The sequence below is a fragment of the Trichogramma pretiosum genome, unplaced genomic scaffold, assembly GCF_000599845.2.
Source record: "Trichogramma pretiosum strain Unisexual culture from Peru unplaced genomic scaffold, Tpre_2.0 scaffold14, whole genome shotgun sequence".
NCBI classification, from domain to species: domain Eukaryota; kingdom Metazoa; phylum Arthropoda; class Insecta; order Hymenoptera; family Trichogrammatidae; genus Trichogramma; species Trichogramma pretiosum.
Genome location: NW_019641706.1, coordinates 769,384 through 796,536, shown reverse-complemented (window position 1 = coordinate 796,536; position 27,153 = coordinate 769,384). Strand labels below are relative to the sequence as shown.

Here is a 27,153-nt window from a genome sequence, read left to right as displayed (position 1 = left end):
TTACACAAGAGCGTATTGGAATGTTTCTTATACGGTCTGCGCGAGCCTCTACAAACCCTAGTTCGATTCAAGGTCCCGATGGACCTAGAGGACGCGATAATGAAGGCCGTTGATGTTGAGCGATATTCGCAAATTCGGCAGGCAACAGGCTCAAATCTTACAACAATGGGATTGTTTAATATACCGGCTACGACGGCCTCGTCGCATTACGATGCGCGAACGAAACAGGAAGTAGCGCCGGCAACTTCACCGGTGTCGAAATCTGATAGCACCGCTGAATCGTCTGGGAAAGCCGCTAAGAAAGTAAAGTGCCAGATCTGTCGCATGGATGGGCACGAGGCAAACACGTGCTTCAAATTGCAACGGCTACTACCAGTCTGCACAAGTTGCCTGGAAGAAGGCCACGAAGTAAAGGAATGCAGCAAAAATCGCAATAGCAGCGGCGAGCAAAGCGATTCCGGCAAGAGCAAAGGAAATCGTAAACATTTTAAGAAATTTAATAAAAATAATAAAGATGATAAGGGCAATAAAGGAAACGACGCAGGTGAAAATCAGCAGCCTAAAAATGCTGAAAAAAACTAGTAGCGTGCTCGGAGCGGTCCTCAAGCACCGGGCACATCGTAGAAGGCGTTGAATTTCGCAAGGCCCATATAGGATATATGAGAACGCAAAGAAAACTTCCATCTATAGAGTGGCATAACACCGTTTTTAAAGGAAACAGAGCAAAATTTTTCATTGATTCAGGCGCAGAGATCTCAATTATAAAGGAGGATGCTCTGAAAGATCTAGATATTATGAGAGTGAACCACGACCTTGTATATGCCGTCTCGGGCGTTTTAGAGGGGGACGATTGCAACACTACAGGTAGCATATTGGTTGAGTTGCGGGGTGCGCCGATAAGGCTGCACATTTTGCCGGAAGGTACTCCGATTGGAGCAGATGGACTCCTTGGATGGGATGCTATTAAAAAATATAACGGCATTATCCATGCTTCCGAGCAAAAACTAGTCCTTAATGGTTATTCTATACCATTTACTGACGAAGGAACCATAACTCTCCCCCCTCGCTCGAAGAAAATTATTAAGGCAAACGTGCTCAATGATGAGCCGGCTGGGTGGGTTCCCCTGCAATATCTAGAAGATAACGTCTTGTTTGGAAATTTTGTGGCACAAAATAGAAACGGTTGTATCTATGCAGAATGTATAAATATCTCCGATGAGGAGAAAAATATACCTATACCTTGGGTCGAATTGCTACCGTGCGAGACAACTTCGAATAAAGAAGAGAGCATTGCTAATGAGGATAGCGAAGCTCTCGAGGATGCATGCATTTTTACACTTCTTTCAGATGACAAGCGAGATAAGAAGAGCATCGAAACTTCGTCGAATTTCATCTTACATGGGCAGGAGAGAATCGAAAAAATTGTCAGTCTGATGGATACGGAAGGGTGCAGCGATTTTGAGCTAGAGGCAGTCAAATCATTAGTCTCACATAATCCATATGTATTCGGGCTAGAAGGCGAGCCTCTGCCTGTATCAAATGTTATTACTTGCTCAATCACGACGACCACAGAAAAGCCGATCACCCCGAAGTATTACAGATATCCGCCCAAAATAAAAGAAGTAATGCAAAAAGAAATTGACAAGCTGATTAAGAATGATATAATCGCTCCTTCCAACACGCCATGGCTCAGCCCACTATGGGTCGTTCCTAAGAAGACATTCGATGCGGACGGCAATAAAAAATGGCGTCTCGTGACTGACTTTCGCCAGCTGAACGAGATAACAGAAGGCTACTGCTATCCATTACCACTAACAGTAGATATACTCGAGCGGCTCGCCGCAGCGAATTATATTAGCTGTGTAGATCTGAGGAGTGGATTTCATCAAATCGCAATGGATGAAGGTTCTGCTCACAAGACGGGCTTTATGGGGCCCAACGGAGTATATCAGTTTCGACGAATGTCTATGGGATTAAAATCCGGGCCTTCTGTATTTTCTCGAGCTATGAGCCTAGCCCTCGCCGGATTGCAAGGCACCGAACTCGAAATTTATTTAGACGATGTTATGGTGCATGGCGAGTCAATCGAGGAGCATAACGTACGTTTTATGCGTATGATGGACCGATTTAAGGCGGCCAATATGTCGATTGAACCAGCAAAATGTCAAATGCTGAAACGAGAGGCAAAGGTGCTAGGGCACCGGGTGGGTCGCGGTGAAATTTCAATGGACCCCGAGAAAATTTCAGCAATGAAAAATTTCCCAGTGCCTACAGATGCGAAAAAAATGAAACAATTTTTAGGACTTACAGGTTATTATCGTAAGTTCATAAAGAACTACGCTTCAATTGCTAGACCCTTGCAAAACTTGCTGAAAAAAACTGTTAAGTTTGAATGGAGAGACGAACATACTCAAGCATTCGAGGAATTAAAAGCTCGTATGTGCGAGTACCCAGTGCTGCGAGCACCTGACATGTCGAAACCATTCATATTAACGACAGATGCATCTGAGTTTGCCATTTCAGCAATTCTAGGTCAAGGTGATATTGGATCTGACTACGTCTGTGCCTACGCGTCTCGCTGTCTCAAGAGCGCAGAGCTCAGATACGCCACATATGATAAAGAATTGCTAGCAGTTGTATACGGTAAAGAGCAGTTTTATTATTATCTTTGGGGACGAAAATTTACTGTAGTTACAGACCATCAAGCACTTGTACATTTCCACAAAACGAAAAAACCCGACTTGCGTTTTAATCGTCTAAAGGCCGAGCTGCGCGGATATGATTTTGATATCGTGTATCGCAGAGGTCTCGTGAACGCAAATGCAGATGCTCTATCTCGGAACCCGGTGATCACCGATGGTCAAAATCTAGCCGATTTTTCGCGGCGTCAGCTATATGAATTAGCTGATAATCAGGAAGATGAGGGTTTGGATCTTATCGAAGAGATAAATCATCCACCGGGCAGGATTTTCAAGTTGCGCACGCGGCGACTAAAAAGCAAAGAAGGTACAAGTGAGAAGATTACATTCGATGATGGGGCCTCGGATAAATCGACACGTTCGCTCGAGCCGGTCATCAAGCACAGAGCTATCCAGCATGAGTCACTCTCCGAATACGATGCGTCGGACAGTGACGTCAGCATGAGAGAGCCGCTATATAAATTGTTTAGAAACTCTTAAATTAAAAGCAGATTTATTGTAAAATCAGACGTTAAACTTTATTTAACTGATACTAAATTTTATTGATTATTGAGAATGAAACCACATGTATTAATGCTAATGTAGAAGTGAACAAAAGAATCTTAATTCTATACTTAAATTAAAACATTTCAACTAAAAATGTTTCAATAATGATTTAATATCTGCGTTAATGGTGAAAAAATGTATGGAAATTCAATCATAATCAAAGAGAGTCTCCACCGCTAGATGGCGAGTACCTTCGTATGTAAATCTGCAAGTATCAAAGAAAAATGGTTATACAAATTAAAGCTAATTTCAATAAACCATACATTAGAATTGACTGGAGTGGACTATATTATTATTCCACTGATACTAACGCTATGAGAATATTATTTATTGTGTGATATGTTCATTACATTCATTTGTAATTTGTAATGTACGTTCATCGTAGAAGAAATATTATAACAATAAAAGCTCTTCGACTCTCAATCGAAAACTATCGTCAATAAATCACGCGATCGAGAGACGAGCATCGTGTACCCTCTTAACCCAACGTCACGCAATCTGATTCTTGCGATCTAACGTTGAAGTACGTCGAGCTCGACGCAAGAAAAAAATCTCGCGAGGCGCAAAGGCCGAAAAGCTCGCATGTTTATATATACGTACGTGCGTTTACTCATTAACCCACAAACGTTTTACAGGTATATACGTATTAAAGCAGTCGGTCGACGTGCCGAAAAAACGCAGTCGAGATGTGTGTGTGTGTGTGTGCGTGTTCGGCTTGAGAACCTCTTGAACTCCTCTCTCGATGTGCGCGCACACGTGCAGAAGAAACTTTTCACGCGAAGCGCCGAAGCGAGCGAGCGTGAGTGAGTGCGTGCGTGTGTATGTGTGCGCACGCGCGCGCATGTGTCGAGAGTGATTAGCGAATCGAGAAGTGATAAATGCATACATAGTATATGTACACACAGACAGGCCCCGAGTAAGGATGGCATTTAAATACCGTTTGATGCGTTCGAATGTAATTGATGATTTTTTTGTCTGACGAGCTCGCGCAAGAGGATGATCGCGAATAAAGTTTATTTCTCCCTCTCTATCGTTCTCTCTCCTTCTTGCGTGAGAAGTGTTATAATTTTCAATCGTAATATATCTTCTCTTTCTCCAGACGTGCGGATCTTTCCGAAAGAACCCCGCGTGTTCGCCTCGCCATTTACGCTGACGCGCGCCAAATCCCAACGAATACTCTCTCGGACTCTCTCCAAAAAAAAGCGCCATACCGGGCTGTAGTTGTGCTGAGTGCACGTTGAACCCACACACGCCATAAACTTGGTGCATCATAATCTAACTGTCTGGCATATAGAAAGGTCATCACGTCTGCAAAACTGAAACATACACACTCGCAAACACACACACGCACGAGCTCTCGTCGCGGCACAGAGACAGAAAAGAGAGAGAGAGAGAGAGAGAATGAGAGAAAGAAAAAGAGATAGAGAGAGTAGGAAAACCTCGGAATAACGGACTCGTGCTTTATAATTGACGCTCTATCTCTCTTCTTTCTCTTTCCCTCGGCTATCTCTCTCTCTCTCTCTCTCTTGCGAGGAAACAATTACGCCTTTATAATTGGTATAAAGAAGAATCAGCAAGTATGCGCACAACGTGTATGCACTTATATTATATCCGTGCGCGAACACACCACTGGCCCAGTCTGCCAGAGAGCCCCAGCTGTATACAGTCTGCAGTTTGCTGCACTGTACACACATATTTTAGAGCTGCACGCACGCAGCGAGGGGGCGTACTTATGGCCTTACATTCAAGGTTAATTGTGGGAACTTTTTGGCAAACTATATCTCGTTCGATTAAACGGCAGCGATACGTGCGTGTGTATTTTGCGATTGTGTTCGTCCAGTTTTACTACGCTGATCAATGGTAGTCGTTTAAAATATCGCATAAAATGACATGTGACGCTAAACACGCTAAGCTAATATTGCGTTAGTAAAATTACACCCGCAGTAGCAGGAGCAGAGCAGACAGCAGAGCAGCAGCGGCGTTCGGATCTCGCGCGAAATAATGTCGCGCACATATGGAGCAAGCAACAGTAATTAATCGAGGCGTAGAAAACAAGTTGCAGCAGCAGCGGCAGAGGAGTAATCAGCTCTTCGAGCCTGGCAGCTCTCGTCTCCCTCTATATATCTTGGCGCTCGTAGAATCCGCCTAGTCAACTAGCAGACCGCAATGCGATTATCGCATACTTTGCACACGTAGTCGCGAGTAGAGTCTCTGCGCGATGTGTGTCCGTGTGAGTGTGTAAATACACACAAGCTCGAGCAGAGAGCGTAGAGATCACCGCATAGTGCAGCAAAGCGCTGTAGACGGGCTTCGCAGAAACGAGCTGTATGTATACGTATATAACATAATGTGAATAAATGCGACGCACGCGCCACACCAGAGTAAAGCAGGTGAGGCATTCGCCGGCGTATGCGGGCACATGTATAGTAGGTACTTTTAATTCGATTTGCCACGTGCCTCGTAGGTAGCGGCAACGAGCGTCTACGTCTTCTGCCACATAGCGTGCACCTCTGTGTGTCAGCGTCCGTGTATCTGGGCGTCTGTACGTGTGTGTGCTTTTCGGGGAAACGCTCGCGTCTACACTCGCAATCCCTCCAAAGTAAATTTTTCTTTGAATGTTTAAGTGGATATATAATAACACCATGGGAGATAATGAGACCATTAAAGAAACGTTGCGGAAATTTCTTTGCGAATGAATAATTTAATTTATAGCATAAGATACACAAAGTCAAGAGTCGAATCAGTTGCATGACTACTCTCGAAGCTGGTCGAGAGTTTAGAACAGAAGAACGGTGCCGTTGACGGGCTCGGTGGGCTCGGGCTCTGGCTCTGGCTCGGCTGGCTCAGTGGAGGGACTCACGGTCGAAGTTGGGTGTGGCGGACGTGTGCAATTGCCTTTATGGGCGACGATGCTCTCCTTCTACAAAATCAGAGTTTACGCGGAAAAATGTAGTAGCAAAGGAGGGTAAAGTCTCAAAAAAACGACGAAATAAAAGTCAGCTTTTAGCACATACCACGCATTTGAGCCAAGGCTTGATGTGGGGAACGTGCTGCTTGCACTCGAGCACGGCGTCCCTGATGCAGTGACGTCTCAGCCACCTGAGCGCGTTCTTGATCGCGACGATGATTTTGCCGATTAGCGGCGGCGGTGGGCGGTGACGATCGCCACCGAGCACATCGATCAAGTCTTCGAGCTCCGAGCTGACGTCTGGCAGGCCGATGGAATCTACGAGCTCGTCGCTGTTGTCGTCGTCGTCGAAGAACCGCGGCTCGTGAATGGCACTCGCGCTTATAACAGCGGCGAAAACGAGCACGGAGAGAAACGACAAAAAGTAACGCGAAAACATTTTGCGAGCTTTAGTTGCAGTAGTAGCAGCTACTGACGTATTTGAACCAAATCGAGTAGCAGTAGTAGACTGATCGATACCTTTGATATTGTCGTAGCATTTATACCTAGAGATATGATGATTTTTTTCGTACCACGACGCAATTATTTGAGTTTTCATCGATGCATTTATCAGCGAGGTGTAATCGTAAGTCTGGGAATCACTGCTTTTTTCGAAAAGCGGCGAATGATAAGCATTTTAAAGCTTCTATCATAATTTTCCGAACAAATCGTACGAAAAGAAATCGCTATAGCTTATCAATGAAAAATTTTATCGCTACAGCAAGTATTAGTTACGTAATTTCTTCGTGTTGTTTATAGTCAATTGTTTTAGAAACAAATCGATTCTTCATGAAACTAATCGTCAGAATTTGACAAGCATTAATATTTGTTTTGGCGGTCTAAATCTGCCCAGTTGTGGCGAGCTTAAAAACTCATAGTGATAAAATCATAGCTGTTAACTCACGTGGAGACATTAAAACTGAAAAACCACACGTGTATACGAAGCCTCTCTCATCTCGTTAACGAGCAACTTAAAAATTCCTAAGCATAAAACAGTCACAAGCTTTATACATACAGAGTCGCAAAAACTGAGGCGAGAATACATCATACTCAAGTTCCGCAACGTATCCCGGTTTTCTCACTCCGCACGCGTGCCGCTCATGCTGCTGCTGGCCCAACAAACTTCTCACCTCAATTGGGGTGACCGAAAGCAGCAGCAGCAGAAGAAGAAGAAAAAGAAGAAGACGACAACGAAGAAGTTGGCGAGATGCAAAAGTTTGTTGTCGCCGCTCGTTCGCTCGCGAGGCCGAGGCGTTGATGCCTGTCTTACCGGAGTCGGGTCACTTCACCGTTGCACGTGAGATGGAACTCGAGCACGTACACTCGAAAGGGTAGGAAAAAAAGACGTTTTCTCGGGAGATAGATAGACGTGAGGAGACACACCGAGACAGCTGAGTGAATGCAATGTGACGAAAAGAGCGCGTACGTCTCGTTAAAGCTCGAGAGATGCAGCTCACTGCGTGTGAATATATGTATGCGTGTGTGTATGTGTGTACAGCTCGGCCTGTAAGTAGTCTATATGCAAATTATTCGTGACCTTGTCACATGGTTGCTGATGCGCCCCCGCGACTATTTTCGACATTGTCTACCGATATTACGTCAGGAATAGAGAAATCATTTTCTCGAGTACTTTCTTAGTATCTGATGCAATTCAAAACTAATCTAACGTAATGCATTTGTTTATTTTTTCGCTCATTGTTGTTATCGTTACACCTTACAGTTACGTCAAAATGATCTCATTTCTGAAATAAAACTTTAAACGCGACGATGATAAATGAATATTTTTAGAGAGAGAAAAATTAGAAGCTCTCAAGAGCTGGTGTGATATAATCAGAGTTCTCTCGAATAGATAAAGGCTAAAGCCTTATTAAATAAAGTTTTGCGTGGCGTGAGTTTGACGCGAGCTCGACCAGAGCGCGCAGTAGCAGCAGCAGCAGCAGTAGCAGCAGCAAGCAGAGAACTTTGTGAAGGCAAAGTTATGTTCATCATCTTTTGCCACTTTTCCTTCTCTCTCACTCTTTCTCTTACCCGCAAGAGTATATTAAGTAGACTCTCAAGAGTTTCTCGAATTAATAAAATTAAAAAAAGGACCCTTGAGACAGCTTATACGTGTATTTTAGCGGTTTGTACATTTATTCAAGAGTCTTCGCCCTTCACTTTGCAGATTTCAGATAATGCCACACAGATACATTTCATAAAAAAAATTTTAAGTTCTCAAAGCTTTTGATCACGTGTGACTCGTGTACATATTCTTGTTTATACCAATTATATCCGTGTTTATACCAAAATTTATTGTTTCCCACTTGTGGATTTACAGATTAAAGTATTCACCATCTAGCGGTACGAACTAGATTTAATTTTGATTAAATTTTCATAATTTTTTTCTATAATCAATCCAAGAAATAAATCAGTATCAAACCATTTTCAATCAAAATATTTAAATTTGAATACAGAATTAGATTTTTTGTTCATTTTTGTTTTAAAAATAATATATATGATTTAATTTTTATGACTTTTTTGGGCAATAAATGTACAAAAATAAATCAGTGCTAATGCATTCAACGAATATTTCCTGTAAAAGTAACCCTGGTAGAAATGCAACATTTTTTGACCAATAGTGTAACGCTTTTTCTCATATAAAATGGCCATTTAATGGACAATTGCCATGAATGGCCATTAAATGGCCATTTTATATGAGAAAAAGCGTTACACTATTGGTCAAAAAATGTTGCATTTCTACCAGGGTAACTACTATGAAATTTAGTATTAGTTTAATTTTAATGGCTGTTTTTATCTTGAATTTGAATTAAACTTGACGCTTTTTTAGCAGGATGTCTTAGAATTAAAAAATATCGGAATAAACGAATTTTGAATTCGAGTTATAAGAACGCAGGAATTTTCGATGGAAATCGTTCCACACTCAGCCTTGACCTTTTACGTATGCATTATTCTGTCGCCAAAGGTCGCGAAAGAGTCCGCGCGTATACATATTACATACCGGAAACAAACACACGAGCCCAGGCACATATACGCACAGAGAGTAGAGTACGTATGTATATTATGCCCATGTGGGCATGTATGTCGGGTCGCCAAGTAATTACGACTTGCCTGTATACGTACTATAGATGCACCGCGGAGCAGCGCTGTGCAGTCATCGTGTCGCCAGGACGCGAATGGTCAGTGCACGCGAGGGAGAAGAAGACCGAGAGAGATAGAAAGAAAACAAAACGAGACGCCTTTCATCAAACTTGTTGGCTTTAGGTGTTATTACAGTTCATATATAAACTTGAGCCTTTCGCGATTCACTTTACGCTGAGCTGCTGATGCTGCTGATGATACTGCCCGTCCCTTTCATTCGTCATGCGTAGGCGTAAACAGTCTATGCTTATGAGTTATTGATACGCACACTTGTTGAAACATTTGGCTTACATTCTCTCGGTGGCGTAGTCAGTAAAAATTTTTTTCACTTTATTTTAAAACCTCAGCCGTTTCCGCTCTTGCATTGGGTTAGCAGTTTCAAAGCCGAGATCGCACTATCCGATACACACGAGGGACGACCGACTGCTTACATACATTGCTTGGGTATTGAATTAGCTGCAGGGCGAAAATCTCGGATATATGTAGGTGAAAGAAGTTCAAAGCTTAGATTTATACGATACCGAGTGGAGGGATTGACTTGTGTGGGACGGCCTGAATATTGAATGATTTCGCAGTTTGATGAATAAACTATCGCTAAAATCAATGACTAGGTTATTTCCAAGCGTTACTTTAACGCAGCAGACACAGAGATGCGCCTGTATGCGCCTACTCTTGAGTATAATAGCAGAATTGATAACCAATGACTCGATTGATTTACAGAGACATGTTTTTTTTCTCGTTCTCGTACAACTATACCCGTGGAGTGCTGCGCGCTGATGCTCAACGCGCACCCGGTGTATTTTTTTTTAATAACGCAAGTCCAACAAAACTTCTGAAAAAGTCTGATTAAAACGAAAGAAAAATAATCCTTTTGCCAACTCTTTTCATAATGACGGCGGAAAAATTTCTTTCTGTATACAAAACTGTGTCTGTTCTCTGTTTCGATGAGCAAACACTATTTCCACGTTGAAGTTTCTTTGTGGACTGTGTGTTTGTATTACTACAACTGTTACACTCTTTTTACACTCTTTTTCTCTGTCGTTTTCCTTTTCTATCTTACTCATTGGTCACCCCCGCTGGAAAAAAATTAAAAAAAAAAAAAAAACTGTCGCAACTTTTCACTGCGGCGTTGTAAAAGTTTTTACTTTCTCAGCGAAAAAAGGGATAAGAAAGAAGTGCATTGAAGTAATTTCAGGCTCTGAAACTGGAAATATTTGACTTTTGGGCTCTAAATTGATGAAATATGGTCTTATTATGCACTAAAAACAAATTTGTTCTATTTATAAGATCCACCCATTTCTTTGGAATATAATTCGATAAAAAAATGTTGTGGGAGTAACGAATGTAATAGAATAATTTTATCAAACAAACGAAATGATTTATAAGTCATGTATTGCACGGCAAATATTTCCTTACATAACGTAGCCCCAAGAAGAAGTCTCGAAGAGCTGAGGCGTTAATTGAATTTCTTCTCTCTCTGGTAAACAAGGAGGTTGGTCTTTGAGCGCGCGCGAGTACAGTGTGTATACTTTTGAAATTTTCGCAAGGCGATATTCATCGAGGCTCGCATTTGAACTCGGGTAAAAATCGATGAAATCGTCGCTAGCTGGGGGGCGAAAGAAGAATCTCTTCTTCCTGTTCGCATAAGTGCATTACCCGAGCCCGAAAAATGTTTTTTCAATTAAATTACAACTCAATAAAGTCATTATTACACGGCATGTTGATGATGATTGCTGGGCCCTCGACGCGTTCTCAATCACGATCCTGTTATGCCATTATCGCCACTTATTCACGGGATTCTCTCTCTCTCGCGCGCGAGCGAGTGCTTAATTTTCATTTACTTGGCCGGTGCAGTATACGAATATAATCGTGTACACACATGCGCGAACAAGATATTCCCTCGGAAAACAGCGAATAATAAAGCTTTCTCTCCTTCAAATTGAGCCCCCTCTGCATATGAGAGAGAGAAAGATATACGGAGATATCGTTTATTGGTTCATTTGAGATGTTTCAACAGTGTAAAAGCCGGCCCCGATCGTGCAGCTTCATCGCGCACACTCACACACACACACACACACACACACACACACACACACACACAAGTTAGCTAGCTTAAATTGCACGCGCGCGCGCATCTTTCGCTCTTTTCCTATCCTTCGAGGCTCATCCTAGCCTGACTAATTACCCATCGTTTATATCTCTGCCAGCGTAAAACAAATCAATCAAGCGTAACCTCGTTAACCTTTTCTGCTCATCGGCCCATAACCTTTCGAGTGTGCGCAACCTCGAACTTTCAAGCGAGAAACTCGATAAAGTTTCATCAGAGCCCGAGAGAGTGGAAAAGAAATAAAAAAAAAATCATACGTACGCTCTGTATCATCTTGTCGAAGTCATCTGGGAGTCAATATTAAACGTGGTGATATTTTTGTATTTAGAATTTCCGTTTATTTCGGATTCTTTGCGGACTTCATCTAATTTCGTGTCGGATAAAAATCCAACAAAATGTACGAAATTACAATATATGTTAATTGAATGTCATCAATTTTTGTAGTCCGCATATACCGATCCACTGGACGGCGCTTCACGTACTAAATGTTAATTGTACTGCAGTTGTTTTACAGTATAATGACATTTTGACGGTGGTGCGAGGCACGAGGTACACATTACGCGTACATCAAGCCTTAGCTATTACTAAACGTCGGGAATAAATGTTTACTTACGATCGAGCGGGGCCATACGTGCAGTTTAGTAAATCAGCGAAATGACTCACCTGAAACATAAAACAAGTAAATTAAATTCAAAAGTTCAAAGTATATCTTGACATGCAATTTATATACTCGTTTTACGCGTGACTCTGCTTTATTAAAACGAAAATTTACAGCAAAATTCGTACAGCGTGCACGCGCGCAAACTCGGGACGAGTTAAATATACGAGGCAGTTATTAGCTTCGGCTCAATATATGAAAATATTATTTTCACGTAGAAAACGATGATGAAACGCGATAATGAATTTTCAATAAACATACCCCAGATTTTTTTGGGAGAAATCGAAATGTACGAGAATTTGGCCTCAATGAAGCCAACCACTATACGCTTCTCGTATCCAAAGTTTCTGAAGTGCAATCAAGTCGGCCATAAATATTCTATTTTGCGCTGGGAGTAAACCATCGGTAAGTATCGATCGGTGCAGTCGTGTGAGAGTATGTATAAATGGCGCAGCAGCGTAACGATCCATGCAATGCAGTTTTGTAGGGCATATCACATTATATTTTCACAATTTCGATCTATATAGACGTTTATAATAACGAGCCATTCTGTACAGCCACACAATCGAAAATGAACGTAAGTTCAGTGTTTGTGCATCGTGGCGTTTTCCGTTAATTTGAGTCAATTACTCGTGTATTCACTGATTCGTGTTTCGTCCAGCACAGTTGACTCGCTCTGTGCAACGACGAATTCATAGAACCGAGAATTTTCGCGATAGAGTTCACGAATACCAAGCGAAAAAACAAACATCAAAAAACTTCGATACAAGAGATAAATCATTCAATTTAACAACGTGACAGAGCAGATGAAACATTTGTTTACACTAAACCGACGAGTCCTCTTAAAAAAAAGGAAGAGAAAACTGTAGAAAATGTCTTTCGATTGAGCAATAGTATCGGAAGTAACCCATAGACTCGGGTATATACTTTTTTTGGATGCACAGCTATGTAAAAAGGTTTTGCGTCCATAGCACCAAAAGGCTGAGTTTCATCGATTGAAAAAAGTTATTATTCGCAACTCGAAAATAACAGAGAGGACTAGCAAACAGGCCAACAATGCAGCAGGCCAGAACAAGAGCTCAAATCAGCTCTGAAGAGGTGTTTGTTTGTACCGATGCAATAGCTGAATCTCTTCTCGTTTTTCTTTTACCTTATTTAGTGCATGCAGCTATATCGTACGACACTCAACGTTATTTTTCGCTTCAAAAAATTCAACGGACTTATTTTCCTCGATTTAATTATCGTTAAAAGCTCTGGATATGCTTTCTAGTTACCATTAAAAATGAATCGAGTGACGCACAAACAGGTAAATGATTATTAACGATTTAATAAAAAGAGAAATAATAGTGACGAGAATCCAAGTATGAAAATGGTAGGAAAGTAAAGTAAGCGAAGAACGTTTTAACAAAATTACGTTGATAAATTCTAACAATATGTAAATTTTGCATAAAATAAGAATCTCATTTGTAAACAAATTGACTCGGCGCAGAAGCTAAAACGTAAACACAAGAGAAGCTCAAGTACGCCAAAATACAGCAAAAACCAAGCAAACGAATAGAAACTCAACGAGATATTTACTCGATTTTCTTGGTCAAAATAAAATGCATCTTTCCGATGTCGCTTGTGCGCACGTTTACGTATCCACATATATCTATATACATCTTTCTCTCGAAGGCGGGCGTATAGACATAGCAAAAGGAAGACGAGACCCCTTAAAAATAGCACAGCCGCGCGCGCGCGCGTGTATATAGCGTCAAGGAGCGTTGAGAGCGGATCAGAAAACTGTGCTCTTATGAATATTAAAACGCGAATTGGAAGAAACTTGGAAAGAGATGGAGAGAGACATGGAACCGGGCTTGAGGAGTACAAGTTATGAAAAGGATGCTGCTTCAAATAATAAAAACGAGGGTAAATTTGTTCGTAAAATGTTATATTTGTATTTAATTTCGCTCCCCGCTTCTGTGTTCTTTATGATTAAAATTGTGGAAATCTATGCGATTTTCAGATAAAAAATATAATGAAAATCCTACGAAAAAAGAAGGGCGTATACTCTATCCTTAGAAGAGAAAGAAATAAAAAAGTTTACCGCGACGTCGAGAGTAGCTAAATAGAAGAAAATAACTTGGTAAAAGTGGAGAGAGAGAGAAAGAGAGAAAAGATTAAACCAACAGCTTATCGAAAGTCTTTGCCCGCGCAGATGCTGTTCATTTGCCTAAAATGAGCTCTTTGTATGCCTAGATCGCTCGCAGTACCTCTTAGTCTTAATAGCACAGAATAATCGTAGCTGCGCTAGAAGAAAAAAGCTTAACTATACGACTCGTTATGGTGAAATTTACTGTGAAAAATACGCGGGGTACGCCGGAGGAATCGGCAATATTTATATAATACGACGAGCTTCGGAGTTGCCCAGTTTAAAAATGCACTAGTGCAACGTGTCGCTCCGTCGAATTTGCATCGTGATTTTAAAAATAAAACCCGGATCCAGTTGCAGCGAAACAAAAATTATTGAAATATCAGCGGTACACAGTGCGCGAGACCGCATCATCACCGCCGCACCGACCATCGCACCGTCCTCGAGTCCCGTCAGAGACAGGAAATTGTTCCTTACTGTATATTCACACCCAACGTTATGTATATACACACACAATATAATCCTCCAGCAGAGCGCCAGTGGCCAGTGAACTGAAAAAAAGGTCAACTTTTTTTTGCTCCTTTTGGTCTGTCCCTCGCTTCTATCTATCTCTCTCTCTCTCTCTCTCTCTCTCTCTCTCTCTCGCTCTCTCTTTTGCTCGCGACATTCAATACGATGATAGTTGCAAAAAGAAACTAATTAAGGCACAGCCGACCGTTATGACCCGAAGCTCTCTTTGTCCTGGAGAGAAGACGCGGGATAAAGCGTAAAAGAAGAGCAAACGCTGGGGACTACTCTCCGCGAAGAAGACAAAAAATAAAAAAAAAAGGAACGCCAACGAAAGCCGAAGACGAGTAGTAGTCTTCGCGTCGACTAAATGCTCTAGTTACCCGTATCTATAGGTATATACATAATATGCGAGCGGCGCGTCGAGTTCACGGGCAGACATACTTACGCACCGAAGAACACGGCGGCGGCGCATACGCGTGTATGTTATACGCGCACGCATTCTGATTTGAATTTAACGGTCATCGTCAGAACTCGTTGTTGACTATATATGCCTTTTTTATTACGTCCCTCTCTCGCTCTCGCTCTGCACTTCATTTCTCCACGCGAGACCTCATCGTCCTGATTATGTCGATTCTTTATTTGTCTCTCCCCAGGGACCACCCAATCGGCATACGCCATCATCGCCGAGCACAATCAAAGGCGTGCATACACACAAGCGCACCGTTCATAAATGGATTAATATTACTATTCACGCGTCGTCGTACAAAGAGTATCGAATAATCGTTAAATGCTCGCGCTCGAGCGCAAAAACTAAAATTCAATTTGCCACTATATATACACAGCACCACCAGCGCACGCGTGTACTCGCACTCGAGCCGCGTTTTGCCGCGTGTCTATATGCATGTACGAGCTCGGCGCGTCTGAATCAATCTTTAAAGCTCTCCATGCGCCATGGGGTACAACTGTACATGGGTGAAATATTATGATACTTGATTTGTTATCGTCTGACCGCGGCTCTCTCTCTCTCTCTCTCTCACACACACACAGGTATATTACGTATACGTATTTACACCGGTCGCTCATGAGGAGGCGCTTGCATTACGCCAACGTTTCAATTACATCGATCACTTTCTCACACTTCGCACGTGTATCAATTTACTGGCATAGTTTTTTTCTTTTGTGGCATTTACAAGAGAAAGGTACAAGGAAATTAACGTTCTTAATTCGTGACAAAGAGAATTAAAAAAAAAAATTGAGGCACAAAACGAAACCGAAAGAAAAATCTTTAGCCTCAATTCTCCGCTAAACCCTTCCCATGTATAAAGATTTTTCACATGCAACGACTCGACGAGCGATCCCTTTCACTAATTCGCTAAACTTCATCATTCGGCTAAAAGCAATAGGTAAGCATGCATGTGTGTATAAGGGTCAACCTCGTGATGAGTCTATATATATAATAAACACATATACATACGAGCCGAATCTAGCATGAAGTCGAGAAATCAGCGGAGCTCGATCGATTTCCACTCGCACGTTTTAGCGGCTAATCACCCCATGCCTCGCGTAGTAGCTGCAACACGGCCGCGTGATTTTAATGTCGGCCAGTGGTATTAGAGTCCATAAGCTTCACACAATATTGCCCGAGAATTTAAACGTTGATTGTGTATACGTATATGTGTGTGTGTACGTGTGGATATACCACCCCGAGGCTTTTAAACGAACTTCCACGCGCGGCTATAGCGCACACGGCGAAAATGAGTCACGACGTATAATAGCCGTTATGCACACCTTTAACCAAATGCTAACGGGACACGCACAGGTCGCAGCGCAGCAGCAGCAGCTCCTCTTCGCTTTTTACCTTTGCTGCCTCTTGTGTGTGCATATGTATAAATACGTGTGCTGCGTGCTGAGCTAAATCCCTTCGCCACCCCGTACACTTGCGCGCCAGAGCATGAGCATGTGCGAGCTCGAAAAATCATTAAAGTATATATTTTTCAACCAACTCTTGCGTGATTTTTCCGACGAAAATTGAATTTTCAACGTGTACGCACACACACAGACACACACATGAGAGGGAGTATTATCATATGACTCTCGGTGAGATTTGCATAATGTATAATATCGGAAAGGCACTCAGCTCGCGGAGTCGAGGGATTTTGATTGAGGCATTATCTGCGGTCGTGTCTAGAATATTTATGAGCAAATTCGTTCGGCGTATGATGTACATAAAACATGTGATATAATCTCGAGAAAAGAGCATTGGTAATTTTCTTTAATCAGGAAACTCATCGACATTTTTGGAAAGCTGCTGCATTAGGCACACTAATTCAATCGTTATTGATCACCCGATGCGGGCATTCCGCGCAGATGATTTGACCCATAGCTAAAATAAGCTAAAACAAAAGAGTATGCCACGTAAACGTCGACGATAGAATCACACGTTAGCGCAATTAATCAGCTCTCCCTACCTCTCTCTCTCTCTCTCCGTCTCCCTTTCCCACTCCATAAACCTTAACACGCGACTGCACATCGTGCGAATATAATTAGCCGAGACACGCGTCATAACTCATCGCACGTGGCTGCAGCAGCAGCTCTATTAATTGAAAAAAAAGTTCGGCCTCCTCTCTCGCCTTGGCTAAAATCCCTCCTCTCTCCGGCTTGGAGAGCTCCACAGCACCGATTTTCATTAATTCCAATCGGCAATTCATCAGGTGCGCACTGTCCTAATGCACACATACGCGGGCGCGCGCGCGCGATCCGTTACGTAGACCCACGCACGCAACGGAGAAGAGCATCATCTCTCCTTTCTCTGCGCGCAAAGTCTGCTGCGGTGTAAGGTGCACGAAATACGCACACGTACGGGTTTCGTATATAGGTAGACGCGTGGGCGCGCGCGCGAGCGAGCCGCGACTTGTGTCACGATTCTCCGCAGCTGATATGTTTATACGTATGTAAGCGGCGGCGAGATGAGCACGAGCTTTTATAATATCGCGCAGCGTATGTAAGCGACGAAGGTTTGTAGGAATGGGAAATTTGCAGCGCACCAGGTCCATGATTACTCGAGAAAATTAGGACGAGATGTAAATAATAAGCCGATGCGACTCGAATTTCCACGCTTTCAAAGTAGTTTAGTGATGTTACTTGTCGAGTAAATACAAAAGTCGGCTCTGCCCCTGGCTCGTTCGCTACTGCAGCTCACTCTCTCTCTCTCTCTCTCTCTCTCTCTCTCTCTCTCTCCATCTCCACGACTCTGTCTCTGTATCTGCGTCTTAAACGTTGCTCCAGGGAGATTTGTTTTAATCCATTTGTAAATTAAATGTACTCGAATGCTTAAACTTGTCTAGTAAGTTCAAAAAGCTGCAGCCATGCTTGTTCGAACTTTATCCGAGGGAAATATTCGCCGTGTAATTATACAACTAGTCGGGTACCGATGTTGACTTTCCGGTCTATTTATTCTGCGATGCCATACAGTCTCGAGTCACGCCACGATTTTCTTTGACGAATCTTCTCTCTGAGCAAGTCGAATTATGTTCATCGTTGCGTAAACGATAATCGAATTATTACGTAGTAAGATGAGTGCTACTGCTACTGCCTTACGTGTATAGAGGGTAGCTCGGCTCTACGGCGTGGTGGCGGCTGCTGCTGTTGTATCGTGCGCGGCATAATAATGCGAGAAAAAACCCTTTTTAGTGGATACGAGCACAAGATGCACCTGCCACATGACGAATTTCCTCGTTGAGAATACAGCTGCAACAACCGCCACCACACATTCGAGCGCAAAGACCGATGATAAAGTATCCCCCTGCATGCACGTGCTGCTGCTTTTACGCGCATTTAGGTGAAAAAGGAAGGTATAATACATTGTTAAGATATACGACGCGAGAAAAAGAAGGCAGCAGGCGAATTAGCTGACGATGAAATTATTGCGGAACTCGCGAATTTAACACGCGCGCGGCGCGGCGCAACAAGACAAAACACATCGCTTGCGTTGAATGAAAAAAGATAAGGAAAAAAAGGAGAGAAAAAGAGGCTGCGTCGCTTGAGATTTATCGAGCACTTCGAGAGCACCGATTTCCGACGTATGTGTGAGTATGTGTGTGTGTGTGTGTGTGTGTGTGTGTGTGTGCGCGCGCTTGTGCGAGTTTGTCTGAGTGTGCGAATAATGCGGTGTTCGTGTTGCACGCGCGAAAGAATGCGCGCAAACCCTGAGACTTGTAAGCAGACTAATGGTCGAAGCGGGGCGCTAGCGTATCGAGGAAAGCCAGAGAGAGAAAGAGAGAGAGAGAGAGAGCTAAAGGCCAAAGAAAAGAGAATCGCAGACACACGCGGATATAAACCACCACCACGCCTAGAATGATCGACCACACCGAGCGTTTTGTTGTTACTGCCGAATTTTTCGCCGAGTGCACGATTGGAATTTGATGGCGAGCGATGATGTAGCGTGTTCTTTTCAGGGTATTTAATTGGAGCCTGATGACCCGAGCGTTAGGAGAAGAAATCGTGTTTCATTTCGAAGTTTAAATTAAATAAAGCTATGGGAGTGATTTGAAAAAAAAGAGAAACAGTGTGACAATAATGACTTATTTGTTCTGATACATACAATCATTTTTACTCTGACATTTGCAGATTTAAAAATAAAAAGTACTCGCCATAAAGCGGTATATGCTTAAAACGTTTGAGTGATAAATCGAATGTCTTGATACACGTGTGACATTTGGGGTGGTTATTCATTATGACTTCCCTAATGTACCCTCAAAATTTTAGCATAATTTTCCAAATAAATTTTCGAGAAAAATATCTGAACATTGATCTTTTAACTCGTATATCCAGCAAAAGTGAACTTTTTGATTAAAAAATATCATTTACGTAAATATCTTTTTGCTGACACACTAAAATAATTTTGGGAAATCAATAGTAAAATATAGCCCAATAATTTTGTTGTGGCAGTACAATATCTTCTTCTAATGTGGCTGACCAATTTTGCTAGATCTATCAATAAGTTTTTTTCAGAAAATTAGAGGCATCGCGACTGAAAAATTATTTTCATATCAGCGGTCTACACGTAGCACTTTTTAGCTGATGCGCTAAATGGGAAATTACAATTTTTTAGCCGCGGGGTATGAAAAATAGTATATCAGTCTAGGGTAGCAAATATACCATTCAAAGGAAGAAATAATAAATTGCTCTCGTTAGGTTAGCATTAATTTCATTAATTCAGTGCAGAATGATAATGAAAACAATAACTCAAGCTACGGGATACGAGATAATTTTAATTAAAAACGTATTGTTTACCCAAAACTCACACAAGTGCATCGTTGAAAAATCGACAGTCACAACTATCAACATTTTGCACATGGCCAATTGTTCGAATCTTGTCTCATTTTCATTAAAATCAAAGCCTCATTAAAGCTCGGCAAACTTTTGCGCAGCTGAAAAAAAGTAGCGCTAACCCAGAGAAGCAGCCATCGCGTACCTCCAGCTCGGCTGCCATGAAAAAGCATCAGTCGAGCACTGAAAATCGTTTTCTATGAAATAAACAAATGTGTGCGTCTGCAGCCTCAACACAAGGGCGTTAAACAAAGACAGATGCTCCACTGCTACTGCCGTGTGATTTTGTAGCGCGCGGCGTAATTAACGAGAGGGGATTTTGCATCATCAGCAAACGAAGGGGTTGAGGCTTAATGAGAGCGATGTTGCCGAATGATTTCCCGATGGAGAAAATCTGTCACCTGCTTGTGTGTGTATACGGCTATTTGGTATTTAAGCGAAAGAGAAAGGGGGTAGAGATGCCTTGTAGATTTAGCGTGACGACGACGAGGACACTTTCGGTTGCTTCGGAGTTATTTTAAGGTAAATTATTCTTGTCTAGACGAGCTTTAATTGGGAAATCAGTAAGAGAAGCGCCACTTTGCCTTCCCCCCGATTAATTAACGTTGGGTGAGAAAAAAGTTCGTTTCGATTTTAAACGAACGAAAGAAAAACGAGGTATAAAATCCATTTTAATAATGTCAAAGCTTACTAAAAAAAATCAAAGTGTATATCGTGAAAAAAGCTTTTAACTTAATTATCATATATGACCTAACGAATTTTTATTATACTAATGTAATCCGTTTTCAAAGCATTCAAAGTAAAATCCGAGATCCTAATAAAATCAGTATCTGTGGTAACAAAGAAATTCAAAAGCACTTGACATAAAACAGAGTCTGTGTCATACATTTATATAAGTTGGGGAGACTTTCAGAAACTTCTGAAGAACGGAATTTTCGTGCAGAAAGATTTAAGAATTAAAAGAAGGGTCCTGACACAGACGGTATTTATAACGAACGCAGCTATATTCAATTATCTCCGAGTACATATTAAACGGAAATAAATGAAAAACTCTGGGCGCGAGTGAGGCATAAAAATTATTTGCAGATCAAATGATACTTAACTTGACGTTAAAAAATTTAATATTCATTAGAAACTGTAAATACATTCTCGTCTTGCAAGAGTGACGTTTTCCATGTTTATCATTAATTCATCGTCACGTGCATATGCTAAATCTCGATGTTTCATCCGAGTCTTTGTGGAATGTTGCCCCATTTTTCAAATTGTTAAAACCTTAGAGCTTGGAGCAGATATATATATATATATATAAACTCAAGAACGCATACGAACGTTCTCATTCCAAAAAATCTTGAAATACTCGAATAAGAAATATTAATTCTCCTCAGCCTGAAGAATAATGCAGATATAGCAGTTGGCTGGTAGTAATTTCGAATTCCCGAAGAAAATTTTTTTATGTCCTCGTCAATTATAAATTTTTTACAAGCAGTGTGGATGGGGTCAGCATTCAGTTATTCAATATAAAAATACTCAGTGCGTCAAGTATGCACAAGAGACGACGAGCGAGAGGAGTAAATTTTCTTCGGAGATCGGAGACGGGGTATGCACCGATGACAATGCACAACTTTCCCTTTCCTCTGAACGCGCGCTCGAATTATGTACTAAATCTTCGGGACGCTGCTCTTAAGGTAGCTGAAGACGCTATGCTGCTGCCGCCGTGCATAGAGTGTGTTTACCTTAAGAGCTTCGTGACGAGCCTCATGCCTCCTCGCTATTATAGTTCGCGCGCGCGAAGGCTTCTTCTCTCGCCGCCGCCGACGACGAGGAGTCACATGTTTCGAGCTACTACGGCGCTTACGCAGCGGCAGCTGCGCTTAGGTGTATTATATACCGACGCGATGAGACGTGGAATGTACACTAGAGAACTTCCTTAGTGCAGATAGACGAGGCAAGAGTCGAGGTGGCATTTTTACATACTTCATAATTCATCAGCTCGGATGAAAATATAAAAATAGCTTTTTGAAATAGAATTACTCGACTGCCGGCTAATTTACGGAAAATATGAGGGATCAACAGAATTTTCTATTTCTTCGCATACCTTTATTTTTCAAGGCTCTCTTTTTCGCTATTTTGTGCCGGTGAGCGCGCCGAACGAGTTTTCAATATGGAACGAAAAAGAGGCGGTGGTTACGCTGCGCACTAGTATGTGTCGACTGTCAAAACCAACTTTTCAACGTCGCTATGTTTTATCCGAAAAAAAGTCAGGGCTACCCAACAGGCGAAAAAAAGGAAAAGAATCCATTTTCCCTCTCTCTTTTTCACTTCGCATTGAAAACTGACCGTGCGCGCTCTCGTTACTTCGTTTTTTTCTCTCTTCTTTATTTTTCACGTGCACGAAACGTGGCGACGTGCCGGACAGCGAACGACGTAATTTACCGCATACTCTTGCCCCCTTCGTTTTAATACCGCAGAGTTCAGCGCCTTTTTCAGCTCTCTCTCTCTTCCTTTCTCGCTCTTGCTAGAGCTTGCTTATTCACCGTCTTTTCACGCCTTCGTGTACCTTTATAAAAGAGTGTCGGTGTGTGTGCTTTTGTATATGGGCTGTATCATGAAAATCATGCAATCTAATAATCAAGCATAATTTAATACATAATTCCATAAAAAGTAGAAAAAAAACTGAAAAACTTGATTTACATTTGTGACGCTAAAATTTACTTTTGAGAAGCTGAACATGAGCCTTTGCTTTGATTTTGTTTATATCTTTTTTTTTCAATAATAAATCTTAAAAAGCACTAATAAATCTTATGGCTCTTTTTTTAAGCTCATGAAATCTGAAGCTTCTTGTCTGACTACACCATGCTCTTACTACTTATAACCAGGCATCGTTATTATTACGCAATGCTCACCCACGTCTATAATTCGCGTACAACGATCACGTATATCGTAGGCATGTTTGTTGCGATCTCTCTCTCTCTCTCTCTCTCTCTCTCTCTCTCTCTCTCTCTCTCTCTCTCTTTTACTTACATATTATAATAATAACTCGGAGCGGAAGCGCAGCGTGTAAAAAGCTTCGAGTGCTCGGCATACATACGTGGCGCAGCCAAGTGTCGAGATCTGGACAAACAGGCTCCCGTATGTGTCGTTGCACTTGACTATTGGGACAATCGCGCAAGTCACCGATGTATAATAATACGCGCTTGAAAAAATGTTTAATATAACCATCGTTTCCGTGACACACAGTGCTTGCACGTGCATTATTTGCTTTTAATTAATATCGCAAATACACACGTAGGTAGTGGAGTCGAGACTAGAGTTTTCACGACTGCCAGGCGAGAGAATGTACACTGCTTGAAAGGTTTACTCGGCGATATTTTAAATAAAAGTACGTTTGTATGCGCAAACTTTTATTTCCCTAAAAGCCCGCAGCATTACAGGCTCCTGTGCGCGAGGAGCGCAATACGCATTCAAGTATACACATACATACGCACACGCGAAAGAGCTCGACTAAGAAAAGAGGAGAGACGTCAGCAACAGGTTAGTTTGCCGTGGGAAGCGGCTTATGCACTGCGCGCCCGAGCTACATACTTCATTTTCTCTCTTTTCTTCCTCCTCCCGCGCTACTGCTGCGCTGTGCCTGCCTGCCTCCCTTTTTTTTCATCCGGCTCATCCGTGCATTTAGTTTTTCATCATTCTCGAATAAGACCCTTACGCATATACACAGGAACGTTCAGCGTCAATGGGACGTTTCTGTTTTTGTTTTTTGTCCGATACTACTGCGACTGCTGCTGCTGCTACTTTCAAGCTTCAAGTAAAAACGTCGCTGCATTCACATTCGCGCGCTTGGAAAGCACATAAATTTCACTACCTAGCCAGAGTGTATACAGAAGCTTAAAAACTTTTCAGTAAATATGTCCAAACAAGTTGGAATTATGCACTCCCAGTTCTTGTGTCAACTCTTGAATAATTTCGCACGAACTTAAATAATTTCCCACCATACGCGCGCGCGCGTAAGGTGATTTGGGCCGCGCCTGGCAATATCAGCAAAGAAAATAAAGGGAAAATTCTCGTTAAAAATTTTTTTTGTTCTCATCAAATAAAAATTACACTGTAGTCGTAATCCGCCTCGGTATTACGAAAACTTATTTCGTAAAACGCAGCCAGCTTATCTCATATTCTCATAATCTTTGTACACGTGTACGCGCATATACTATAGCATAGGCGCATATATAGACCCATTGGTAGATTTTCTGCGGCGGCAGCAGCAGCAGCAGCATATCTCCGTGTATCTTCCGCACGATAAAGCGCGAGCGACATTGCGATTAATCCAGCAGCTGCTCGACACACGCGATCGCACGAGCCGATATTATAATTAGCTTTCTATATAGGTACTCCATTGGTGCGCGCCGCCGAGCGCGGGCTGGGCTGCTCTATCAGTTTGATTTACACGAAGCAAAAGCTCGGAGCGCGGAGAGAGCCCAGCCAACGACGATGATAATGTGTAGAGCGTTGAATGCCGTGATTATTATTGAGCCGAGGACGTGTATACGTTCTAAGGTATAATACATAGCCGTCGGGCGTACATCGAGCACATCGATGACACTTATTTTCCCTAACATGACGCGCTGCTTGCGTAACGATGTCTCGACGTTTCTATAATCTGCAGAATGCATAAGTTGCGTAACTATCAGGAAGAGACGATCGAGGAAGCGGAAAAAAAATCTCTTCCTATGTAAACGAAATGAAAAAAGTTGAGCATTTCTCTGTCTAGTTTTTTGAACGATGCACGGAGGCAGAAAACTTTTCCTCTGAAATTTGAAAAATGTTATAACGTAACAATTCTGTCTGCGCTGGAAAACTATCCCTTTAGTTTGCGAAGAGAAAGGATTCGTACTTCAAAAAATCAATCTCCGACGTAATCGCCTATACTTTTTTACTTCAAAAACGTTGCGGGCTAAATTCTTATTCACGAGAGGGGCTGCGTTGTTAACGTATCATAAACGTGCAGTTTTACCCTCGGTAAAATATCAAGGCCTATTCAATAACAGTCACGTACGCGTGGTGGTGGGTCGAGGACAAGATTCCCCAATCGTATTCGCGTACGTAGGGATTTCGTTCTCTCTTGGCCCTCGCATACATACAGACGAAAATGACGCAAATGTCGCGCGCAAGTCCCCACGGTGCATTAATTTAAATATTAAATGTCAAATATGCATGTACATGTGCGTAGTACAAAGTTAATAACGGTTCGCACGTGTACGTGTGTGTGCCGCGTACATATAGCCTACCCATAGACACGGACGAGAGAATCAAGAGCGCGCCAGATTTACATAAATGGATTTTATCTTATCTGCCCTTGAGGTATCGTGCTTTATTTTAAAAAAGTTAATTTTTTCCTTCTCATCTGCAAGTCTCTTTGTGTATACGCAGAGAGCACTGATTGAGTTTCAAAGGAAGATTCTTATACGCGCGCAGCTAGTATATAGAATAATAATGCGGAGAAGCGAAAAGGAAAAAAAATGTTCATTAACAATTTCATCGTCCCGCAGGGTCGGGGCAGATGTGCCGCCGCGCTTCTCTGTTTATTAAATAATTGACCGACGCGCGCGGAACATCATCAGATCGCACGCGAGGCGTACTCACGCGCACCCGGGTGCTTCACCGAGCGTAACGATCAAATACGCCAACAACACACACACACACACACATCAACGCACAACACTTTCCGGCCTCTCGCGCCTCTTTACTCGAAAACCGGGTAAAATTTTTGATAACGACGATAAAGGGAACGACGGCAGCGGCGGCCAATGCTGCTGCTACTTCACCACCGGATATATCAAGGGGCGCGCAAGCGATTTAATCAAACAACGCACGCGTGCGCGCACTCGTGCATCCGTCCGTCCGTTTGCTCGTCCACGCGCTAAGAGGAATAATAAATAAATGAATGAAAAAAAGATGCATTTTAACAACAGCGTCATCGCAAGTTTATTACAATGTCTGTACTGCTATACTACGGCTTCATTAGATGAATTGCAGAAATGAAGAGCTATATGGTGAGCACGTTTAATAATCGAAAACGTCCACCATGTGCCTTCATATACATTTTGTGTTATACATAGGCTGCAATATGTGTGTTTTTTTTTTTTTTTTTTTTTTTTTTTTTTTTTTTTTTTTTTTTTTTTTTTTTTTTTTTTTTTTTTTTTTTTTTTTTTTTTTTTTTTTTTTTTTTTTTTTTTTTTTTTTTTTTTTTTTTTTTTTTTTTTTTTTTTTTTTTTTTTTTTTTTTTTTTTTTTTTTTTTTTTTTTTTTTTTTTTTTTTTTTTTTTTTTTTTTTTTTTTTTTTTTTTTTTTTTTTTTTTTTTTTTTTTTTTTTTTTTTTTTTTTTTTTTTTTTTTTTTTTTTTTTTTTTTTTTTTTTTTTTTTTTTTTTTTTTTTTTTTTTTTTTTTTTTTTTTTTTTTTTTTTTTTTTTTTTTTTTTTTTTTTTTTTTTTTTTTTTTTTTTTTTTTTTTTTTTTTTTTTTTTTTTTTTTTTTTTTTTTTTTTTTTTTTTTTTTTTTTTTTTTTTTTTTTTTTTTTTTTTTTTTTTTTTTTTTTTTTTTTTTTTTTTTTTTTTTTTTTTTTTTTTTTTTTTTTTTTTTTTTTTTTTTTTTTTTTTTTTTTTTTTTTTTTTTTTTTTTTTTTTTTTTTTTTTTTTTTTTTTTTTTTTTTTTTTTTTTTTTTTTTTTTTTTTTTTTTTTTTTTTTTTTTTTTTTTTTTTTTTTTTTTTTTTTTTTTTTTTTTTTTTTTTTTTTTTTTTTTTTTTTTTTTTTTTTTTTTTTTTTTTTTTTTTTTTTTTTTTTTTTTTTTTTTTTTTTTTTTTTTTTTTTTTTTTTTTTTTTTTTTTTTTTTTTTTTTTTTTTTTTTTTTTTTTTTTTTTTTTTTTTTTTTTTTTTTTTTTTTTTTTTTTTTTTTTTTTTTTTTTTTTTTTTTTTTTTTTTTTTTTTTTTTTTTTTTTTTTTTTTTTTTTTTTTTTTTTTTTTTTTTTTTTTTTTTTTTTTTTTTTTTTTTTTTTTTTTTTTTTTTTTTTTTTTTTTTTTTTTTTTTTTTTTTTTTTTTT

The 27,153-nt window shown here is 40.7% G+C and overlaps 2 protein-coding genes across 5 annotated transcripts in view; both read right to left on the bottom strand.

Moving 5' to 3' along the window:
• The window catches only part of LOC106657073 (CCR4-NOT transcription complex subunit 6-like), a 299,859-nt gene that overhangs the window by 100,357 nt on the left and 172,349 nt on the right, over positions 1-27,153 (bottom strand). The window lies entirely within an intron of this gene.
• On the bottom strand, positions 5,927-6,678 carry LOC106657075. The gene is made up of 2 exons (XM_014378361.2): positions 6,260-6,678; positions 5,927-6,165 (listed from the first exon to the last, which is right to left on the bottom strand). Exons 1-2 carry the CDS (start codon positions 6,590-6,592, stop codon positions 6,022-6,024), a joined length of 477 nt encoding a protein of 158 aa, XP_014233847.1. The 5' UTR covers positions 6,593-6,678; the 3' UTR covers positions 5,927-6,021.